The following is a 22,663-nucleotide window of genomic DNA, read 5'->3' on the forward strand; positions in this document are numbered from 1 at the left end:
CAGAGTACAGTGCAAACTCAGCACATATAGAAATGACATGTGCAGGAATACAGGCATAATTATTGGCCACACCACCGTTTATTGGGCTTTTTATGACTGCTGCTGTTCTTTTGATTTGTGTTAAAGATTACTTGCTGTGTTTGCTGACACAGCAACAACATTGATCTTTCATCAATTTATACTTTTGGTTAATGTTAAGGTTGACATTTGCTGTTGCCTCTACTATTAAAATGAAAGTGTTGAATAAAATAATGAAACCAACCCACGTCCTGACTTTAACTGGTGCATCTTTGAACAAGAATGAGGAAGTCGTTAAAGATAGAAGAAGTAAGTAAGCAAGTAATTTTTATTTATATAGAGCTTTTCCAGACCAGGGTCACAAAGCGCTTAAACAATCAAAACAATATTCAATAAAGTATATACTTTAAATGTCAAGATAAAACTGATAACACAACAGGAGTTCCAGAAAATCAAGGAAAAGCCTGAACAAATAAAATCGTCTTAAGATGTTTCTTCAAAGAGTCAGTAGACTCCATCAAGCGCAAAGAGAGAGGAAGATCGTTCCAAAGCTTGGAATTTTCTCCTCTGGTCCTGAACCGTGTGCGTGGAACCATCAGTAGATTCTGATCCACAGACCTCAGAGCCCGAGCTGGGGTGTAAGGCTGGATCAGATAAGTGATGTAAGGAGGAGCCTGACCATGAATAGCTCTGAAATTAAGAACCAGAATTTTAAAGTTGATCCTGAAAGAAACTGGAAGCCAGTGAAGAGTTTTAAGGATCGGAGAAATGTGAGTTCTTCTACTTGAGCGGGTCAGAATTCTCTCTGAGAGTTCTGAATCAACTGCAGGCAAGACAGCTCCTTCTTGTTAAGACATTTAAGCGCTTTGTGCCCCTGGTCTGGAAAAGCGCTATACAAATAAAAATTACTTACTTACTTACTTACTTACATGTAAACAAACTGTTGCAGAAGTCCAGGTGAGAAGACACAAACACATGGATTACAAGCTCAGCAGATCATGTTGTGACAACATTTTCCCAAGTTTAAAGATTTTTCTCAGTTGAAGGAAACAGTTTCGGGTCAGTTTTCTGCAGTGTTGAACAAGAGACATGTCTTTATCAAATACAACACCCAGGTTTCTCAGGCTCAGTTTGACAGACTGACCTAAGTCACCCAAGTACTGACTCAACCCTGGAATCCTATCATCTGGAGCAATGACCAGAGTTTCAGTTTTGTCTACATTTAGCTGCAAAGTGTTTTCACTCAGCCATTGTTTGATTTCTAGCAATCAATTGACTAAGCTGTTCAGCCTACACTTCAGACTTCTGCTACAACTCAGAGCTGAGTCTCGTCCAGAAGTATGCTGACAACACTGCCATTGTTGGATGCATCAGGGACAACAGCAAAGATGAGTATAGGAGTCTGATACGTGACTTTGTGGACTGGAGTGAGAGGAACCACTTGCAGCTGAACACCTCAAAGACCAAGGAGCTGGTCTTGGACTTCAGGAGGTCCAGGACAAAGCCACGTCCAGTGTCCATCAGAGGCGACGAGGTGGAGTGGCTGGACAGTAAACTGGACTGGTCCGGATTTTCCAGGGACACACAGAAAACAAGGAAATGGCGGATCTAAAAATTTAAGTATTTTCTCTATTAATAGAAATTACAAAAACCACGCGATTTTTTAAGTTGAATGTCTTTTTATTGATTTCATGTCTGCACAGGCGATCCAGAACTGAGCTGCAAAAAGTATGTTTTATCCATGGTAAAGTGGTTTTATATCAAGATACAACCCACATGCACCGACATTTATTAAAAATGTAACAGTAATAAGCTGTGTCGAGGAGTGGTAATGACAGTTACGGCTGGTGCTTTGCTTTAACGATCTTAATGGGTATGTTACTATGATATTTCCCCTAAATGTATCTTTAGTTGTGCTATTTTTGAAGGTTTTTGGTTGAATATCTACCATCAGACCGTTGATTCTCCTACTGAGACGTCCTGTTGCAGCTCAGCTGCCACACTGAATCACATTTTGAGCATCAGAACGTGCCGGTTAATCTTAAACTAAGCTGTTGAATGACCAATCTAGTAAGATCACGTGAAAGTTTTTACTAGATGTTTAAAAAAAAAATTGTGTATAACATAAATCACTACTTTTTAACGTTTACGTTGTCTACGTTTTCATCACCATCCTACTAAAGACGCTAATGTTTCATACAATGCAAACAAACAACAAGTTAACATTAGCTTAAAGACATTATCACTAATGGATTGATACAATATTACAGTTTTAACGTTACTAATGTGAACTTTGCTCCGCTAGGCAAGCTAACTTACAAGACTACGTGTTTGCAGTACATTCTACGCACCTGTGTTTGATCCAGAATGATTGGCGCCGTGCCGAAATACTCTTCTCTGATAAACATTTCTGCATCTGGCAGCTGAAAATTTTTAAAATATGCCTAAATCCCACGATCATGACACCAACACTGTTGTCGTTTCTTTGTTTGCCAAACATTTGGAGATGCAGATGACGCATATGGTTTTAAGGGGTGTCCCATTTCTAAGTCACATGACAACCTTCAACACTTGGTTTTAAGGGTGTGTGATTGAGGGTTCAGCTCTCTCTGTACTGTTATAACATTTCAATATATAATTTTTCAAGAAATGTTTTGGCTGGGCGCATCATGAACTAATGCTTCTTTCAATTTACCTTGGAAATGGGAATGACGTCTGCGCATATCAGTTACTAACGTCGGAAACCAAAATGTCAAGACCAAAAACAAAGCAATAGTCTTGTTTGGTTTGTTTGAAAATAATTTAATTTTTGGAAGCGCCTGGCTGATAAATAATGCCAGTATATGCATATTCTATAATAATATGTTATATGTTATAAGATTGTGTGTCTAGCTACTTTCTTTCCTTTTTCTTCATTTTTTGTCACATTTTATATTGCACCTTTTAAATACTGTAGGAATAGTGCAAACCCGCTGCTACACCCGCTGCTACACCCGCACATTTGTTGTTCCACCTACTACCTCAAAGAGTACCAAAAGACCAGCTGTTAAAATCAAAGAGTATTTATTCTGACTTAGACAGAGGAGTCTAACACAAGTACAGAATTCTGTAGTCATCTACAATAACTAGTGGGTGCTTCGGTATAGTGACTGACAAAGGATCGTTTACAAACAGTGGCATTTATACAGTCAAAGTGGGGCACGACTCCTCATTGGCCCCTGGTTCTCTGGACCTCGGATCTGGTTGGCTCCTGGTGTTCGTGCATCACGTCTCTGGGAAGATTAGGGCCTAGATTCTCGTGTCAAGAGCTGTGATCAGTTACAAGTCATAAAATCAGTCACCACTTTGCCACGCGCTTCAGATGTAAGCGATGTCATTCAAGGATCTGTTTCTGTTGGATTCAATATTTTATTATTAATCGATATCTACATTATATATTTTACCTATATCCTATAATACAGTGAAGTGTCAATTCTAAGGCTATGTCAGTATGTTGTAGTAATAATATTAATGTTATAATAACATATTCTCATATGGGAGGAAACAATCACAGCTAATACAATCCAACTGAGGGAGACAAGCTGCAGAACTCCAGGATCAGCTCGTAAGAGGGTGGTCGCAGAGCTATCCTTTTGGAAGTTTAAAAAGGAGGCGCCTGAAAATCTGCAGAACATCCGACTTGACACTGTAGTGACAATTATACAACTTGTTTTTAACAGTTATCAGGTTCACCCAATAGATGCCAAAGAGAGGGAGATGAAATTGGATCTCATTGTATTAAACCTGGGTGCTGTATTGGACAAAGACATATCTCTTGTTCAACACTGCACAAAACTGACCAGAAACCGTTTGTCACAACATGATCTGGAGCTTGTAATCCATGCATTTGTGTCTCGTCTGAAATATTGCAACAGTTTGTTTTCATGTCTTAACAAGAAGGAGCTGTCTCGCCTGCAGTTGATTCAGAACACATTTCTCCGATCCTTAAAACTCTTCACTAGCTTCGAGTTTCTTTCAGGATTTACTTCTTTCTGGTTCTTACTTTCAGATCTATTCATGGTCAAGCTCTTCCTTACATCGCTGATCTGAGCCAGCCTACACCCCAGCTCGGTCTCTGAGATCTGTGGATAAGAATCTACTGATGGTTCCTCACACACGTTTCAGGACCAGAGGAGAGTAATCCTTTCAGGCTGTTGCTCCTAAGCTTTGGAACAATCTTCCTGTCTTTGCGCTTGATGGTGTCTACTGACTCCTTCAAGTAACATCTTGTGCAAGACATTTTTATTTGTGCAGGCTTTTCCTTGATTTTCTGGAACTCCTGTGTTGTTCTCTGCTCTAAATAATAGATTTTATTTAAAAGCCCTTTTAAATAATAATAAAAAAAAACAACTCAAGGTAGCTTCAAAGATACCAACAATTAAATGACACAATACAAAAAAACAGGAGATGGGGCATAAAAACAAGATGGTAACAGCAGATAAAAGGTTTTGAGTTGTGATTTAAGGAGGAGGAGAGAGAGTTACAGTTACAAAGGTCAGGTGGAAGAGAGTTCCAGAGTTTGGGAGCAGAGCAGCTGAAGGCTCTGTTGCGGACATAGTGATATCGTTTATGTGGGATTGAAAAGAAAGTATGCTGTCCAGGACATGAAGTTGACATGTCTTGCACCAAGATAAAAATATGTTGCTAATCTTGCTGTGCCCGTGTGACCAACTATTCTATACGTAACCTGTTTTCAGTAGAGTTCATGAGACATAAATGAACAAACAAAATATTTTATTGAAACAAGCTTAAACACCAGTAAAAAATGTTAACATAATAAATAACATTATGGCAGTTCTTTATTTAAAACTAATGATCTCCTGAGTGGCCACACGAATCAGCTGATTGAAGTCAAACTGGATGTATTTTCTCCAGAAGCGCCTGTCTCTTCCATAGACTTGAGCGGGAAAACAAGGACTTCCTGAAGATTACAGTTTGCAGACAATATTAAAAACAGCTTTTGATTTTCTGTAGTGGTGAAGAGCACATCACTCAACAGTTTACACTTGCACTTAAACAATATGAAAAATTTGCAGAGCAGATGCATCTTAGTCTCTTTTTGTAATGTCAACGTACACATATATGGATTTTTTTTAAATGAAAAAACATTTACTTGGTAACCCTGTATTTTTAGAATGATGAAAAAAATCTACGGTAAAACAAAATAAACCAATTCAGCAAACAAAACACAATTACCCAAAAACAAATTATTAATTTACAAAACAAAACACACAATTGCTAAAGCAACTCGACCAATTCACGAAAAAAAAAAACACAATCTCAAAATAACGGACTACAAGTGTGACCCGAAAGTGCTTGTGTGAGTGTCAAGTTTGGCGACTACCAAAAGTCACCAAACAGCTAATGCTGGAGCCGATGTTACCCGCTGCTGGTAGGATTTGACTTAGATAAAAGTCATTGGCGCCTGAAGAATTCATCTGAAAATGGTCCAGCGCCTCGGAATGAATGGACGAGGCTTTAAATGTCATCATGATAATGGTAAGGTAAGGTAAAACTTTATTGATTTGAAAATTTGGCTATTGGAAAAAAAATGTTTTTTTCCAATAGCCACAGAAAATACAGCAATTTAAAAAAAAAATAAAAAAAATAAGAACAACAACATAAATAGAAAGAACAAGATGATACAATCTAAGTCTAAAGATAAAGGTAGATTAGCAACTGCACTTTTATCCCCCGCTTCATTTAAACGTGTATATATAGTGTTTTATTCATGGCTACAGCTTGAAACAAGTGAACATGATTAATTAAGTTTTAAGTCACGTTTGAAGTGGGTTTAAAAGTCTCTGACGAAGCTACATAATATTGCATTACGAGGTTAAGGATCAGTGAAATATTGCACGTAAATAAAGAGAGAATTTTTCCGTTGTGTGATGGTGATGGACGTGAACACTAGACATTCTGTAAACCTTAAATCAAATAGGCTACTAGCTTTATCAGTTAAATTTGTCTTGAACTCAAGCCTCCCATGTTTTACAACCATGAGAACAGCAGTTTACTATGTTCTTGCTGCCCTAGTGTTTCCTTCATCAGAATCCCAAACGTTTATGATTAGTGTTGTAAAGACAACATAGGATTTGTCGGTGGTGGCCGTACAGGATAAAATAATTAAATAATATAACACACAAATGTAATGCGACTGTAAAAGACTACCATTAACAACATGTTTTTATATCAGTTTAAGGTGAGTCGACAAAGAACTTAAGCCTCTCAAGTTGTGTAACACTATCATACAACCTGCATCTTAGACCATCGCCCCGTTTCATGCCTCGAAACAGATGTAGCTAGATCAAGAACAATAGTTTGTAAAGCATAAATCACTAAAACTAAATTACCGCCAACTCTCCTGTGGCTGGTTCTAGTTGGTGTTAAATGTTTACCTACATTGGGCTTTAAACCAGCATCACATGTTCAGGTCAACCTGTCACCACAGATAAGTGCACAGATGAATATTGGATATTTAGACTTCATAGCTTCATAGGCTGAAGGTTATCACGTCTGACACTGTGGTCACAGACAAATCCTGTTTTCTTTACAACACTAATGATAAAAGTTTGTGATTCTGATGAAGGAAACACTGGGGCAGCAAAAACACAGTAAATTTGCCGTTATCACGGTTGTAAAACATTGGAGGCTTGATTTCAAGACAAATATAATTGATAAAGCTGGCCTATTTGTTTCAAGTTTTACAGAAGGTCTAGTGTTCACGTCCATCACCAGAATAAACGCAACAGAAAGATTGTCTTTATTTATGCGCAATATTTCACCGACCCTTCACTTCGTAATGCAACATTATGTAGTTTCGTCAAAGACTTTTAAACCCACTTCAAACATGACTTAAACTTAATTCATCATGTTCACTTGTTTCAAGCTAGTGTCATGAATAAAAGACTATATATACGTAGTTGATATGAAGCGAGGGATATAATCGAAGAAATATCTGTTGAAAATGGTGCTAACATTAGCGCAGGGGTGGGTAAAGTCGGTCCTCACGGGCCGCAGTGGGTGCAGGTTTTTGTTCCAACTAATCAAGGACAAATTTTGACCAATCAGGTGGTGTTTCTTGTTTTAGCTGAAACCTCATTGGTTAAAATGTGCATGCTTGATCGGTTGGAACAAAAACCTGCACTTACTGCGGCCCTTGGGGACCGAATTTGCCCACCCCTGTATTAGCGCTTGCAAACCTACCGTCCCCATGGCGACACTTCTGTGTTCTTCTGAGGTGTTGGACCACTTTCGGATGAATTCTTCTGACCCCTAAGATGAGATTGTTTGTTTTGTTTTGTGAATTTGTAATATAGATTTTGAGTTTTGTTTTGCCAATTTTTTTATCGAGTGTTTTTTAATTTTTTAAACCCTTTGGTTTTTTCCTCTTTATATTGAGTGTTGTGACCATTAGCTGCCGAAACACAGATAGGGTGAAGTTTAAGTGAGCAAAAGTCAGCTTTTTACTAATTATTACAAACGATTGAAGGACTTATACTGTACCACCTGAGTGGTATTAATTCATAATTAATATAATTCATAATAATATATGACTTGAGCTATGCAACATTTAAAATATTATGTATTTATTATATTTATAACATATTAGCATTATTTACATAACCAATTTGTATTTATACTTTATATACATTAATTATTATATGCAATATTTATGTTATTTATTCTGTTTATACTATATTGCACTATTTTTAACTTAATATTTATATTTAAACGTTTTATATACATCTCTCTGCTGTGTTTTTTAACGGTTTCCAATGTTTCGTTGCCAGTTTCACTGCAGTGTTTTCTGTGCAATGACAATAAAAGAAAGTCTAAAGTCTAATTAATCAGTTCCAACTTTTATATACACAGTTTAATTAGTATAATTACCTCCACCTGGTGGCCCTGGCAAACCCATAGACATCGCTAACAGAACGTGTGCGTCAACAGCCAATAGACTTTTATGACAAACATTATCAAGATGACCCGTTTTTGCAGATCCAGTGTCAGTGTCATCATGAAAATGAATAACCAGGCCGAAACTGCAATTCCATTAACACTTCCGAAAAGAATACCTTTTGTTCGAGTATCCTCACCTTACAGCGTGTGTGCGTGTTAGTGTCAGTGTGTGTGTACATGCATGTTTTCTCACCAATCCCATGGAAAACCCGAGCTATAGCTCTTCCAGAAAATTTCTCATTGCTTCTTGTGGAAAGAAAACTTCTTATATCAGCTCGAATCTGATTTTCCCAGTCATTGAACTAAAAAGAAAAAAAAACATTTTGAGCACAACCTCATTAAAAAAAAAAACTTACGATAACTTTACCCTGAATTTATCAAGCTCATCAATGGCCAGTGGCTCCAGTGTGCATTCTTTGTCTTGCCTCTTGTTGAAATATTCAGTCAAAAGATTTTTCAAATTAGAACTGCGGCTCCCATCCAGGTCATCTACACACGACGCGACACTACGGAATGCTACGCTTCAAATGACAGCAACAGAAAGAAAATAATTAGTACACAACTAGTGAGAACAAATCAAGTTATTGCACGGATCCCAGTTGGGTAAAATCAAATAAGAGGAATTGTAAAACACAGGGAATGGGGGCAATTTTTTTGGCCATTTCTCAATCCAAAAACCATTAATTTTTATCACCAAAATGTTGCTTATAGTGAGGAACTAATAATACCTCCTCGGAAGGAAATGGATTTCACAGATAAAAAATGATTTCAAAAAATTCCGGAATTCCACTAAATATCGGATATCTGGGATCCCCATTACTGAAATGGGGAAAATAATGTACATTAAAATTCCAATATGTTTTTATTTGATAAACATAGGAAATAATTGAAGAATATTAAATGACTAATAAAAATAAAACAAAGTACCTTTTAAAGGCCTTGAAACATGCAGTCAGCTGGTAAAGCTGTGTCTTCTCTTGTTCCTGTACACGGTTATGCAAAAACTGACAAACTCTGTCCATCTCCTTGTCACTTAAGTCTCCAAAGGAACGAAAGTAGAACGATGGAGACGAGAATTCCACCGTGATGTTACTTCGGCCACCAGCTGAAAAACACAGAAAAGTTTGTTTTTTTGATTTGATTTGATTTAATTAAACGAAGCAGCTAACATTTTAACAAGACACAAATTGTGGAGGATCACATAGAATGATTGGTGTTCAAAAAAGATATCCATGTAAGCACATTTAAGTGTGTCATTTTCTCATTTGACCAGAAAATATAATTCAACATACATTGACCAGTGCTCCACTGTAGTTGTCTGAGCCCCCTCTTGACAAGAGGAAGCTGCCATCCCATCGTATCAGCAACCTCAACAACGTCAAACTCCAAATGATCACATGTCTCCACTCGTTCGCCTAACATCCGCCTACGGGCCAGAACTACAGCAATAGGAGCGCAACTGTGTGGAAATCAAGATCATCAAAAAATAAAAAGCAAATATATATATATATACAGTATACACAATGAGATAAAATAAAGTTAACGCACATTTTGGTGATTTTCTGGAGTTGTCTCGGCCCATTATGACAGCTGACCTTGCATACTGAAAGGGTCGAGTGGAAAAGTTCCACAAATCGCTGAGGATGAAGCTCCAAGTAGCAGAGCAGAGTCTCAATCCCTTAAATGAGACACACAAAGCTTGGACGTGATTCAGACACAAAAACACATTTGGTGCTACTGACCCTCCTCAGTGATGTCCAGTTCTTCAATTGTCTCCTGGATGGGAATTGCTCTCTCATGAGTGTGACATGCTCTCTCCTCTGGGAAATGATACATCTGCTCATCTGATTCCCCCTGCTGGTCATTGAAAGTCAACATTTCCCAGTGGTGTTTTTTTTAAATCCATTAAATTTAAAAATTGTTAGTCTTACTTCTTCTTCGACCACTTTTTCAGTGGTATTGTTCTGTTTTGGTGTGTTTACAGGTATCACTTCCTCCTTAAATGATAAAAAAAAAAAAAGTTAAAAAAAACATTAGATAAATGAAAACACTAAATTCTACAGTGTACAGTACAGTGCTCTGCTTATTGGAAGGGTCAGACAGCTTTTCTTTTTCACAAAGATCCATCATCTCCAGCATTTCAGTGTCCACAATATCCTAATAACACAGACCAAAACTCATTACTATTGTGGGTACAGCGCTATAGTTTGCTTGCATTACCTCTGTCAATTCATGCTGCCTCTGGTGAATCTGCCGACATTTACATGAAGGGAAAACTTTTTGGACCAGTCTCTTCACCATAAAGTAGTCAACAGTATCCGAGTAAATGTGACGCTTGAGTTCATGTAGATCAGATGCCTGAGAAAAACATTTTTGATTAAAAAACATTGTTGAGATTTGATTTCTTACTATCCACCTCTACACTCAAGCAATTTAAAGTACAAATACCTTTTTTATTGTACTAAGGTTAAAGTAGGTTTCGAGGACCTGTATTTGGAAAAATTATTTTGAGTGAACTTGAAATATTTACTTAATTACATGACATTTTTCTGTTTGGTGCCTTTCATTTGGTGGCAGGGTATCACCAGGTCACTCATGACACAATCGAAATGTGTGAATCTGCCCTCTAGTGTGTGGCGAGTGTCCTTGTTCCCTCAACATTCAAGAGCGCACACTCTTCTCTCGCACCTGCACCAAATCTGGTTGCTTCTTTTTTTCAGGAAGGTAATGAGGCCACATACTTAATCAGTTAATTCAATTCAATATTATCATTGTTGTTGTTGTTATTCTGGCCTTTTTGTCCATTTTTAAACTTACTTTGATATTTTGATGCAGGTAATATAAGCAAAAGCTAATCTAAGGAAATTTACAACTTAACTTTTTACTGTACCAGGAGAGACGTGCATGGATCCAGTTTGTAATAGACCAGCCATCTACGACAGGGGTGTCCAAACTGGTCCAACCGATCAAGCATATACAGTTTAACCAATAAGGTTTCAGCTGAAACAAGCAACACCAGACTGACAGACAACTGATTACACTCTTAAGACGTGATTGGTAAAAAGGAGTCGTCTCGATTGGTTGGAACAAAAACATGCACTGACTGCAGCCTTTTGTGGAACACTTTGGACACCGCTGCTCAGCGAGTTAGAAAAAGCAATAGGCCGCTTTCCTTGTGATGAATTCCGGCTATTGAGTTGGGTAGCTAAATGATATGATTAGATTAGCTCTGAATTAAAACAGCCGTTTTGTCATTTGTTGGCATTGATATTTTGGAACCTTTAAATAGTTCACTTTATTGGTTTTATACAATAATTGTTAAAGGAAGCGTGTTATGCGTGTATAAATGTAATCATAAGAGTTTGCAGAAGCTAAAATTATTCACAATAGTTTTTTTTTTTTTAAACTTACTTCGGGGTCCAAAAAGAGGTGACAGTGAGCTGGTTCTCCATCTCGGCCTGCTCGTCCAATTTCCTGGACGTAGCTTTCAAAACTCTACGACAATAACAAAGACTTTGAAACATATTTAAATAGCTTCTTCAACCCCAACCCCTCATTGTCAAGAGTAGGCATGTTTTTCATGTAGGGGTGTCAACATCTACACCAGTGTTTTTCAAACCTTTTGAGCCAAGGCACACTTTTCACATTGAAAGAATTACACGGCACACCATTGGCCAAAAATGTTCAAAAAATATTATACTCTGCAGCCCAGGGGTGCCAGACTTTTTCAGTTAACAAGCTACTTATACAATGATAAAGTCAAAAGATCTACCTTTATCCAATTTGCTCAACATAAGTAAGTACATACTTTACTCAAATTACTTGCACTGAATGGACTGATAATTGGCAATGATGAAAGGATGTGTGGATTTAATCAACTTTTTAGAAATAGTTGGACTTGCATAAATAAGTAGAGTTGGATATTATATATATAAGTAGCATATTTCCTCATGTTTGAATACTATTCTGAGAGTAACTTCCAAAACTGTCCATGAACCCTAGTCTTGAGCTGAATCCTCCACTGCAGAAAAAGTTCAGACCTCATGAACAGAGAAGTACATGTGTTTCCTACTAAAAACACTAAAACCCAGAAAATTATGCACTAAAATATTCAAATGTTTGAATCTGTGCATGAATTGAGACAGGTTCCTCCATTTCTAAAAAAAACAAAAAAAAAAACCCTTGAAAGGAAGTTTAAGGAGTATAAAACTGTGAATCATTAACTGTATGGATGGTGATAATAATGATGAAAAGCATCATCTCTCAGATTCAATATAAAGTGTGGTGCACCTGGACAACACATGCACGTATTATTAATATTACTTAATTTATCAAATAGAAGTGTTTATTGTTTAGAACAGTCATGTCATGGTGTTTTTTATAAAAGTCTGAGTTTCAAGGATATATCTCGGACCACGGGATCACATGAGGGTAACTAGCTTTTGCTGGTTTAAACATGCAGCTTCATTTTGATAGAAACTGATGGATGCTTTTCTGCGCCTCTCGTAAAGATGACTTTAAGAGATCAGATGTAGATCATTTTGTTCAATAAATTAGAAAAAAAGCTTATAATTCCATTACATTTTTATGAATAGTTGAAATAGCCAATAAAACATGTGGTATAAAACGATGACGTTTTCTTAACAAAAGATAAATTTGCAAATAATTTAATATCCACTTATGCAACTACAAAAAATATTGATCGTCATTGCAAGTTAGTAATTTGTATTTTTAATGTGACTCTGATGTGAAAATTCTCAACATGGCTAGAGAGGATGACATGGATCTGAGCAGTACATTTGTACATACTCCACCTTCAAACTTATCAGGGAAGTCTGCACGGTTTCATCCTCTTAATTTTTTATACATATGAATGTTGCCAAAAACAATATGCGTAAACTGAAAGAGTTAATACACTGCATGTCAATCAAACGATAATTGAGGGGATTGGGGGAAATCTCTTCTTACGACTGCACGTCAACCAATCGGTGAAATTACCTTCAACCTACATTTTCAATAGATATTTAATTTATACATACTTTTAAATAATATAACTAAATGTAAACAAGTAAATAATGTATAAAAATAAGTTAATATTAAAATATTCATAAATAACAAAATAAATATAGTCCCGCTACTTTCACTTATTGCTGGTGGGCACACCCCACAATAAATAAGGGAAAACTGTAATACATGAAAAATGAATTAATAAAAAAGGTTTTACATTTTTCAGCTAAACTTCTATATTTTCTTCCATGTCGAAATGATAGATCTTTTTTTTTTTAATTTGTTACGGTTTATAGTAATCCGTCTAATTTAGTACTGTACCTATTAGGAGACAGAACCCTCCAATCCGCAATCATAAATATCCTGACTGACTAGATGTCAGTTTGAAGCCCCATTTACATAGAGTATGTAGAAAAACCCAAACTTTCCAGGTGAGTTAAGACCAAACACCCACACTGACCTTTGGCATGTTGTAGTGAATGATACCACGGACGTCAGACTTGTCTAGGCCCATGCCAAACGCTACAGTGGCAACAACGATTCTCAACTCCCCACACATGAAGTTGTTCTGGACTCGCCGACGTTCTGACCCAGTCAGTCCGGCGTGGTAAGACTCCGCCTGCCATTTGAGAGGTTTGCGAATCTTCTTTCTTGCTAAAACATAAACAGAAAACTGATGTTATTAGTACTGTAGCTGTGTGGATTTGAAGCAAAGCTGCCATTAGGCTTTACCAATAAGCTTTTTTCTGTCTCCCACACAGGTATTTTGTGTGTGACTGATTTGTGTATTTTCTTTCACTAGCACACCCTGCAGGCAGGTCCTCAACAGTGCAGACACACGAGAAGTCTCCTCTCTCCGAGTGCAGTAAACAATGATGGAGTTAAGGCAACCAAAACGATTACCCTTCAATAAAGACACCAACGCCTTAAAAAAATGCAGATGGATCTTGTTACCAAAAAATCTATTCAAGGACTTGCAATGATCTCGAAACCTGATCCTTCTCTCGATCCAAGGACACGGACAAATTGAGGTTTGGCGGCACTGCAGAAGATCTGGCCGAAATACCATCCTGGTCAGTGATCTCCAGGTGCTGAGCGATGTCCAGTGTGGTGGACAACGTTGCTGTGGCAGTGAGTCCCAGCAGACAGTTGACCCCTAAACGCTCTCGAAGAACCTGAAAAACGAAGAGGAAGCCTTTTGCTTTACCCATCATAGTCATTGCTGTTGCATATCAGACAGGCAGAGATGCTGAAGTAATTAAGGTTGACAGGATGAGTCCCTTACTTTACAGAGTCTCAGGTAGCAGGGTCGGAAGTTGTGTGACCACTCAGAGACGCAATGCGCTTCGTCTATGCAAGCAAAGGCCACGGGTGGGAGCTCTTGTGCAGAGGGAAGACAACCAGAACCAGAATGTCCTCCACCAACTAAAGCTTCAGGAGATAATAGCAGCACATAGACTTCACCAGACTTTACCTGAAGAAACAAAATTGGTTTCAAAAAAAGAATGCGGTTTGATTGTTCCATTAATCCAAACCTTCTCCACTGCAGCTTCTCTCTGTTTCATAGTCATGTTGGAGTGGATACAAACAGCCTTCATCTTAGCAGGCAGGCCTGACAACTAAATACACAATAGTGAAAAGGAAGCTTCATGGCTGCTATTTAAAACCTCTTCAATACAAATCAAGAAAGTATACCTGGTCATCCATTAGAGAGACAAGAGGGGAAATCACCAATGTGATGCATCTGGATCTTTGAGCATACAGGTAAGCAGGGAGCTGGTAACACAAAGATTTTCCCATCCCAGTTGATAACAGGACCAAAGTGGAAAGACCTGTGGCATAAAGTGAAATCACAAAAGGCTTTATTGTATTGATCTTGTAATAGTCAAAAGAAGTTATAATACTGTGTATTCTGTCACCTGAAAGTATCCTCATGATGGCTTCCTCCTGTCCAGGCCTGAATGACTGATAGCCCAAATCTTTCAAACCTGAAAACACTGCATCAGGAGTAGCTAGAACAAGAAGTGGACAATCAACAATTGAGGGGATTGGTGTCATGTATGAACATTTTAAGCATCTAGTTCAAGGGACCTCTCACTAAAATTGCACTTAACATACTATTCAAGATCCATTTGGCAATCATGTTAACACCAACATGTATTTTAGTCTCATTTCAAGTTTAAAAATAATAGCCGTGCTCATGGACAGCAAAGTCAATGCCACATTCTTCTTATGATCACCTTGTCTTTTTTTTGTACTCGTCTTCTTAAAATCCAAAAAACATGCAGAGATTAATTGCAAGCATAGTTGCGAGTGGTTTATACGTAACAAGTAACTTTTTGAGAATGTATAATATAATTTAAGAAAATTCCTACATTGGATTTTTCCGTCACAGTTCAGAGGATAGAGGGGTTCCATGCGAGGAGGAACAGGGGGTCTTTCATAGTCAGGGCGAATGACGTTGAGCAAAACCTCATCTTTAATTTGACTTTCCAGTTGGTTTTGCTGCTCCACCATGACAGATGATCCTAAGGAACACACACCCCAGAGGAATAAGTAAATCTGTATTTATGATTACTTATTTATTATGGTTCTAAGAATATTTAAAATACCATTTAGCTGATGCTTCAGTGTTCCTGTGGCCCTTGCGACATCCTCCAAAGTGGGCAGTTCAAATGGCTCCTCTTTCACAGGTTCATCCTCACAAACAGTTGGTGGTGGAGCTGGAAACATTAGATATTATTTATTGAATATTTATCAGAATAAATCATATACATATACACACACCTTTAAATAGTGCTGCATTACCTCTTCCTTTGCAATCTATGGCCCAGTGTCCTGTCCCCCCACACTTGTAGCAGGTATCACCGTGGCGACTGAGCCCCCCTCTGTAGCCGCCCCTCTGCCCTCGCCCATAAACTCTCTGGCCTCCACCAAATCGCTCTCCTTTTAACTGAAACTTCTGTGCATACAACTAAAAACAGATATATCAAGTATTTACATTAAATTGAATGCTTTAGAAACTTACATAGGTCCGTCTGATAATTGTTAGTCATTTGTTCACATCAAGCCTTTAAAATATGGTGGAAATCAATTACATCAACTAACAACTATAGTTTAATCAATAAAGATGTACACCTCTTTTAACACATACCTGTTTCCGAAGAAAGCTACCTCTCATTGCATATCCTTTAACATGAGATTTCTTCTTCAGATTAATCTTTACATAGTTTCCTTCAGCGTCTTTAATCCTGGTACAAAGATAGGAATTGTATCTAAGGCAATTTAAAAAAAATTAAATATTGAAGAAACAAAAACAAACAGACCTGGCTCTTGAAGTCTGCCCACAGAAATTTCTTTTGAACCCAGACTCCTCCTGCATTTCTCCTAAAAGGTTTTCCTTGGGTACCTTCACAAAATAACAACTACTTAATTAAACACTAACATTTAAAACAGGGGAAGTATAAAACATTCAAAAAGAAGTAGCCGAAAATGCATGTTTAATAAATGCCACATTTTAGTTAGGGTTTGACTGTGAGTGTTATTCATTTTCCAAACCTAACAAAATTGATGTAATTGGTTTTACGGCATAAAGAAATTTGAGTGTACATTTGGATAGAATAAACAAAAAATACCTCCTTTTGGTCAATTTGTTCCTTTTCATTTTCAATCTTTGCATCCCCATTTTCTTTCTTTTTGTCTTCTTTGTCCTCAAAGTCTTTGCTTTCTTCAATCTTTTTATCAATTCTCTTTCGCTTTTTAATTCCCAGTTCCTCTTCTCTTTCCATAAGCATGACCTCCTCTCTCTGTCTCTTTTTGCCTTTCTTCTTTGTATTTTGTTGCTGGTTAGTTTCCCCAAAGTCATCATTCACTGATTGAGGTGAAGCAATTACACAGTCACTTTTTCCTTCTTGATGGTTCTCTATCCAAGTCTCCTTAATATCATTGTATGATTTTCCATACTGCCGTTTTCTGTCAATTTCCCTTTCAGCATTACTTTTGATCACAGTAATCTCATTGTTACCAGAACCTGGTTTATCCTCCGCTCCCATTTCTCCAAACACCTGACACCTTTCAAGCCACTTTCTGTCCAAACCATTTAGCCTATTGGCTAGAGTAGGCCTGGCTGCAGAGAGTTGAAAACTGTGCCCACCTCTTAGGCCTTCAAGAGTTTGTGGAGTATTGAACAGTTTCATTCCAACAAATTGCTCATTAACATCACCCTCGGCTTCATTTGAATCTGTTGGCAAAGTTGCTTCAGGTAAAGAATTTGACGATAAAATAGAAGAGCTGCTTGTTTTTGAAAATCCACATGAGGAATAATCAGTAGTAAGTTTGCAAGCATTTATCATGCCATTGTCAGCAGAGATTCTAGAAGGTTCTGTGATTGTTGGAAATGGTTCAAGTTCTTCTTTTGGTTCCTCTGGGTGTAAAGAATGGGTAGAAAAACAGCTTTGCTTTGTGTTTCTGTGAACATGAGAAGAAGAGAAAGGATTTAAGCAAATATGGCAAATGGAAGAATGGAATGCAAGAATTATTCCGACTCGCTTTTTTTCTTCTTCTTAATTTTGTTTAGAAAGTGCTTTTAAAAATACGGATCATGTGAATTATTTAGAAATTAAAAAAAAAAACGTTAGTACCAACACAAACCCAAACTGTAGAGTGCATTTACCTGGGTGAAAAAAGTTCAGATGCTGAGATATGGGTTGTGTTTTTAGTAGGAGTGTAGTGGTTTCTCTGGATGCTTGGCTCCTCCTTTAAGGTGTTTAGAGAAAGACGACCACGATTTGACAGCTTCTTTGTTGACACAGATCTCTGCCATAATAAAGAGAGGACGGAGTCATATACTTGATTTGTTCTGGATCAGATCACTGATGTAAGGAAGCACCCGACCATGAATAGCTCTGAAACTAAGAACCAGAATTTCAAAATTGATCCTGAAAGAAACTGGCAGGATCAGGGAAATGCGAGTTATTATACTATACTATACTAGAGCAGTTCAGAATTCTTGCTGCAGAGTTTTGTATTAACTGCATGCGAGACAGTTCCTTGTTGTTTAGAAATGAAAATAAATTGTTCCAATAGACTAAACGAGAAGACAAAAACGCATGGATTACAAGCTCTAGATCGTGTTGTGACTCCATTTCCTAATTTTAGAGATTAACCATAATTTACTAACATTCTACACCCGTCTTATAGAACTGTTGAAGATCTGCATTTTTTCCCCCCATCCAGTTCTTCTACTCTGCACTTACTTTCGAAATCAAGCAACCAAACAATTTCATTGGTTCTTACTGATTAGATAGTTTGTAAAGTTAAAAAATAAAGGACAACCAGATAATCCATCTCATTCCATTATTGATGCTTTACTTATTCACACACAGCAAGAAGACTTACATCAGGGTTGATAAATTAATGATTTATCTTGAGAATATTATTTCACACTATCCTCCTTGGATATGCCGTTATCAACACCTCATCTTTTCATAATATCATCTAGGGAATAAAAGATACTCTCTTGAGTTCATGATAAACACGGAAAACTAGTACATTAACATAAGATGGTCTGATTCCGGTAAAGGTGCAAACAATTACCAGCAGACTGTACACGTTTCTTACATGACAAAATGCCCTTTTCCCCTTACAGCTCAGATGTTCCTAAAACGAAAACAAAATAATAAAATCGATTTCCCACATTTTAGTGAATGTAAATTTATGCTATTCCCCAAATCAAAGTGCTCCCAGTGTAGACAGTAGACTCGAAGCGCTTGCAATATTTACCTGAAGTGCTTCCTGTCTTTGAAGCATGTTAGCCTTTGTGCTTCTGTCACCAAGCATGATTAATTGCATTAAAATGGACATATATTTTTGCCTATCAAATCATAAAGGAATAAATTATTCTAGAAAATAATATGGACCCTTAGTTAAATTGAGGGTGAGTAAAAAATGGAAAATGTTAATTTTGGGTGAACTATCTCACCCAAGATGCTTTGGCTTATGGTTGCCATCATCATCATCATTATTATAGATATATATATATATAATATTATTTGTAGAATTGAACCAAGTGAATTTTAACAGGTGACTTACCTTGCTTGGGGAACCAAGTTTGCCCTTTAGCTTTAACCCATAGTACTGTGCGGAGTTCTGCAGACTCATCTTGTCATTTGTAAGTTTGGGTGAGGGTGTTGCCATTATGTTGCGATTGAGATGGTCACCCCAGGATCCTGAGCTCTAGTAAAAATAAGGCAAAAATTATAAGGGCATGTGCTTACCATTGAAGCCCTGAGACTTCAAATATCATAGTTCAGTACTTTCTCTATTGAAGGTTGCAGAGTTAACCTCCTGGGTTGTTCAGAGACACCCTCTTTTCTGTCGTGGCACTCTTTGGCACGTTTCAAACTGTAGTACTCTTTATAAAGATCTGGTGAAACATCTACATCTTCATTGCTCTGATGGTGATTTAGAACACAGGGTGTTTACTTACTCTTGGTCTCCTCCGGAGCTTGGTCGATGTCCTCCTGACAATCAAACCAAGTTCAAGTTACGCATTTTTCATTTCATTTTTTCCAGTTCAGATCTCACTTTTTTCGGCTTCTCTTGGTGCCGTGTGTAGAACTCCTGCTCCCAATTTTTCAACAGGAGTTTCACCTCGTTGTAGCGATCCATAGTGACTGCCTAAATTAAACTGAGGCTGTTACAAGTAATACAAAGTTATCGGTATCGAGTAACACACTAACTTTTAATCCGGCTTCAACAGCATTGCCTGGGATGAATGCTTCCGGTTTCAGAACAGTTTGTTAGTTTCCCGCGCAGGAAACGCCGAAAACGTTGTAGGTACAAATTCTGTCCCCCCACTTCCTACGCGATGACGTCACATGCGGCATATGCGAACGTCTCTTTAAAAAAATTTTATGGGTTAAAGAAACGTCAACAGAAGGTTTACATGATACTTTTTACCACACATAAAACATTTATATTGACAAAAAGACGACGTTCGTCAACATAATCACTTTCCGTTCTTTCATTTCCTGGTCTGACGACACACGTGACTTTGAGACCAACGGAAGTGACCGCGCGATGTGACGAAGCCGCTGACTGACTAAAGCTGTTTTACTAATAATAACGCACAACTGTACAATGAAATACAAACATTCGAGTTCCGAAATAATTCGCCTTTCAAATAACAAAAATGTTAGAATATTTCCCTTTCAATAACTCATTCTACCTGTCTGTAGTTCGGATCATAAACGCCTCAGTAATTATTTAGTTTTAATTTCGATTTTTTTCTTCCCGATTTAAATCAATTATTAAATGTACATAAGCGAATTATTTCTTTAACCCATAAAAAATATATTAAAGAGACGTTCGCATATGCCGCGTGTGACGTCATCACGTAGGACGTGGGGGGACAGAATTTGTAGGGGGGACATAATTTGTACCTACACCGGACATCTGTGCCGCTTATGGATGTTCTAATGAGCGGAGTCTACGAACTAGATCTCGTGGGTTCACTTTTCACAGGTAAAATATAATTAAGGGATAACATAGTATGGGCAGCTTGTTATTAAAATTTTGATTAATATAAATGTTTAGCTCTTTTGTAATAAATATGTTTTGTAAATCTATTGTCCCAAGTACAGTTGCATCAGAAGGGGTAACGTCTGTCAAATTAGTTTAATTTCTAAGAGTGTTTTATTTAAAAATACATGACTGAGGTAGTATCAACAATCAAATGTCATATGTACATTGTACTTCTTATTACATTGCAGTGATCCTAATCATAATTTTATCCCACATTTTCTCAACAGAATATTTCATTTTAAAACATGTTATATTGTGACATTATCCTCAGCATACCTTTCATATTACTTATCACTTCAAAATGTTTTTTTTTTATAGAGTAAAATATTCCTTCTAATAATGGCTGCCTATCTGGTCTATTTGCTAGAAGGCGTTTGAAACTCTTTCCCGTTGGAGTCAAACCAAATTTAGTAATCCAACAATGATTTAAAACATATTTACGTGCTGTAATGAAGTAAACACGCGACGAAGATCCGACCTTTGTTTACTTCATTAGTATTTTATTCACATCGCTATTATTAAACGGATAAAGTTCGATTATCACAAAATCCAAACGTGGATTTAATTTCATTTGACCAGGAAGATGACGGACGTGTCGACTACAAGATTCCGTACAGCAGCGCCTCAGTGGCTTAGGTTCGTTTTGTATTATTTTAAGAACAAGTCACTACACCTATTCTTTAAAAAGTTATGCAGCTATACACATTAAAGCTAATAGTTAAAAAAAAAGATGTATGATTGACTAAAATTTATAAATAAGATTCTGTTTTTTTTATCCATTACTACTCAGTAACTATTTCAGTTAGTAGATATATGTAAATTGCAAATTTCATATTACAGTATGACATTTAGTAGATTGATCTCTCGTTAATTGATTGCTCTTGCTTTGTCCCTTTTTTTTTTTTACTTAACATATTAAGTATTATCTTCAAATTTTTCGGCTATGCACGAGTTCCTGGAGAGACAGACAAAATAATTTTAGAAATATGAAGACTGTTGTGAAGACTCACTTACAGGATACATGGGGAAAGGAAAACGAGGAGAGTTGCGGGAAATGTATTCTGATGACCCACATCCAGGATTTTGCCATGCCTTTTGCACCTATTAAAAAGTATGTGTGTAAGTCGTATTAATACTTTGTTTGTTTTGTGTATTGTCTAATTAAATGCATATTATCCACTCTTCTCTTAAGCATCGACACTGGGCATCAAAGCCTCTCACTACTCGCCTTCCTGCCCATGGATAATTGGAGGATCCAATGTTGCAAAACATTAGAACCAAGACAGTTGTTTATTTACAGAAGTTGTTTTATTAATTATTATGGTGTGTTAATATAAATAAATGTGAATGTGTTATTTTACACACTGAATATGTTTGTTTTTATGTCTGCATACAGTAATTGTACTATAATTGGAATACTCAGTATTATTAAATCTACAACAATTTAATTATTTAGAATAATTGATGTAGTTTTACTAAAAGGCCACTAGATGGTAGTAATGTGTATAAAAAATGTACTTAAATTAAAATGAATTAACTAAGAGTGTTGATATAACTATTTTGTACATCAGCAAATGCTACTTTAGAAATAACTGAATAAAAATGAAGCTAATTATTGGATCAATTATTTTAAATCAAATATTTCGAACAAATTACTTGTTTGTATCGCACAGTTAGTCAAAGTTTATATTAAGATTAAATGATTCTCTGTCCAAACATTTATCTATGATCCATTTCATAATAGCGATGTGAATAAAATACTAATGAAGTAAACAAAGGTCGGATCTTCGTTCTGTGTTTACTTCATTACAGCACGTAAATATGTTTTAAATCATTGTTGGATTACTTTGACGCTGCATCACTGTGTGGTACGGCGCCTGCATAGTTTCCTGCCGCAAGAGAAGAGAGAGCAGCTGAGAGGATCATTGGTGTTTACCCCCCTCCCCCTTCCTGAACATTTATAACAACCGCATCAGGATCACTGGTGACCTCACTCACCAGTACCACAATGCTTCATGATTTTGACTTCTTGTTGAAGTATCGCCTGTAACTG

At 37.0% G+C, this 22,663-nt stretch overlaps 1 protein-coding gene across 1 annotated transcript; it reads right to left on the reverse strand.

Moving 5' to 3' along the window:
• Positions 1-3,159: 3,159 nt before the first annotated feature.
• Positions 3,160-19,850, reverse strand: recql4 (RecQ helicase-like 4). Its single transcript, XM_087788000.1, is given in 29 exon segments — positions 3,160-4,978; positions 8,213-8,321; positions 8,387-8,540; positions 8,947-9,124; positions 9,312-9,478; positions 9,568-9,697; positions 9,762-9,902; positions 9,905-10,016; positions 10,093-10,176; positions 10,240-10,377; positions 11,431-11,514; positions 13,487-13,680; positions 13,759-13,951; positions 14,019-14,201; positions 14,312-14,500; positions 14,562-14,645; positions 14,722-14,858; positions 14,946-15,038; positions 15,402-15,554; positions 15,639-15,749; positions 15,835-16,000; positions 16,181-16,277; positions 16,353-16,435; positions 16,662-17,493; positions 17,699-17,841; positions 19,117-19,260; positions 19,341-19,450; positions 19,514-19,547; positions 19,612-19,850. Coding segments are annotated over 29 exon segments (4,449 nt in total). The 5' UTR covers positions 19,696-19,850; the 3' UTR covers positions 3,160-4,856.
• Between the last annotated feature and the right edge of the window lie 2,813 nt (positions 19,851-22,663).

Source organism: Callionymus lyra, chromosome 3 (assembly GCF_982586985.1).
Source record: "Callionymus lyra chromosome 3, fCalLyr1.hap1.1, whole genome shotgun sequence".
NCBI classification, from domain to species: Eukaryota; Metazoa; Chordata; class Actinopteri; order Syngnathiformes; family Callionymidae; genus Callionymus; species Callionymus lyra.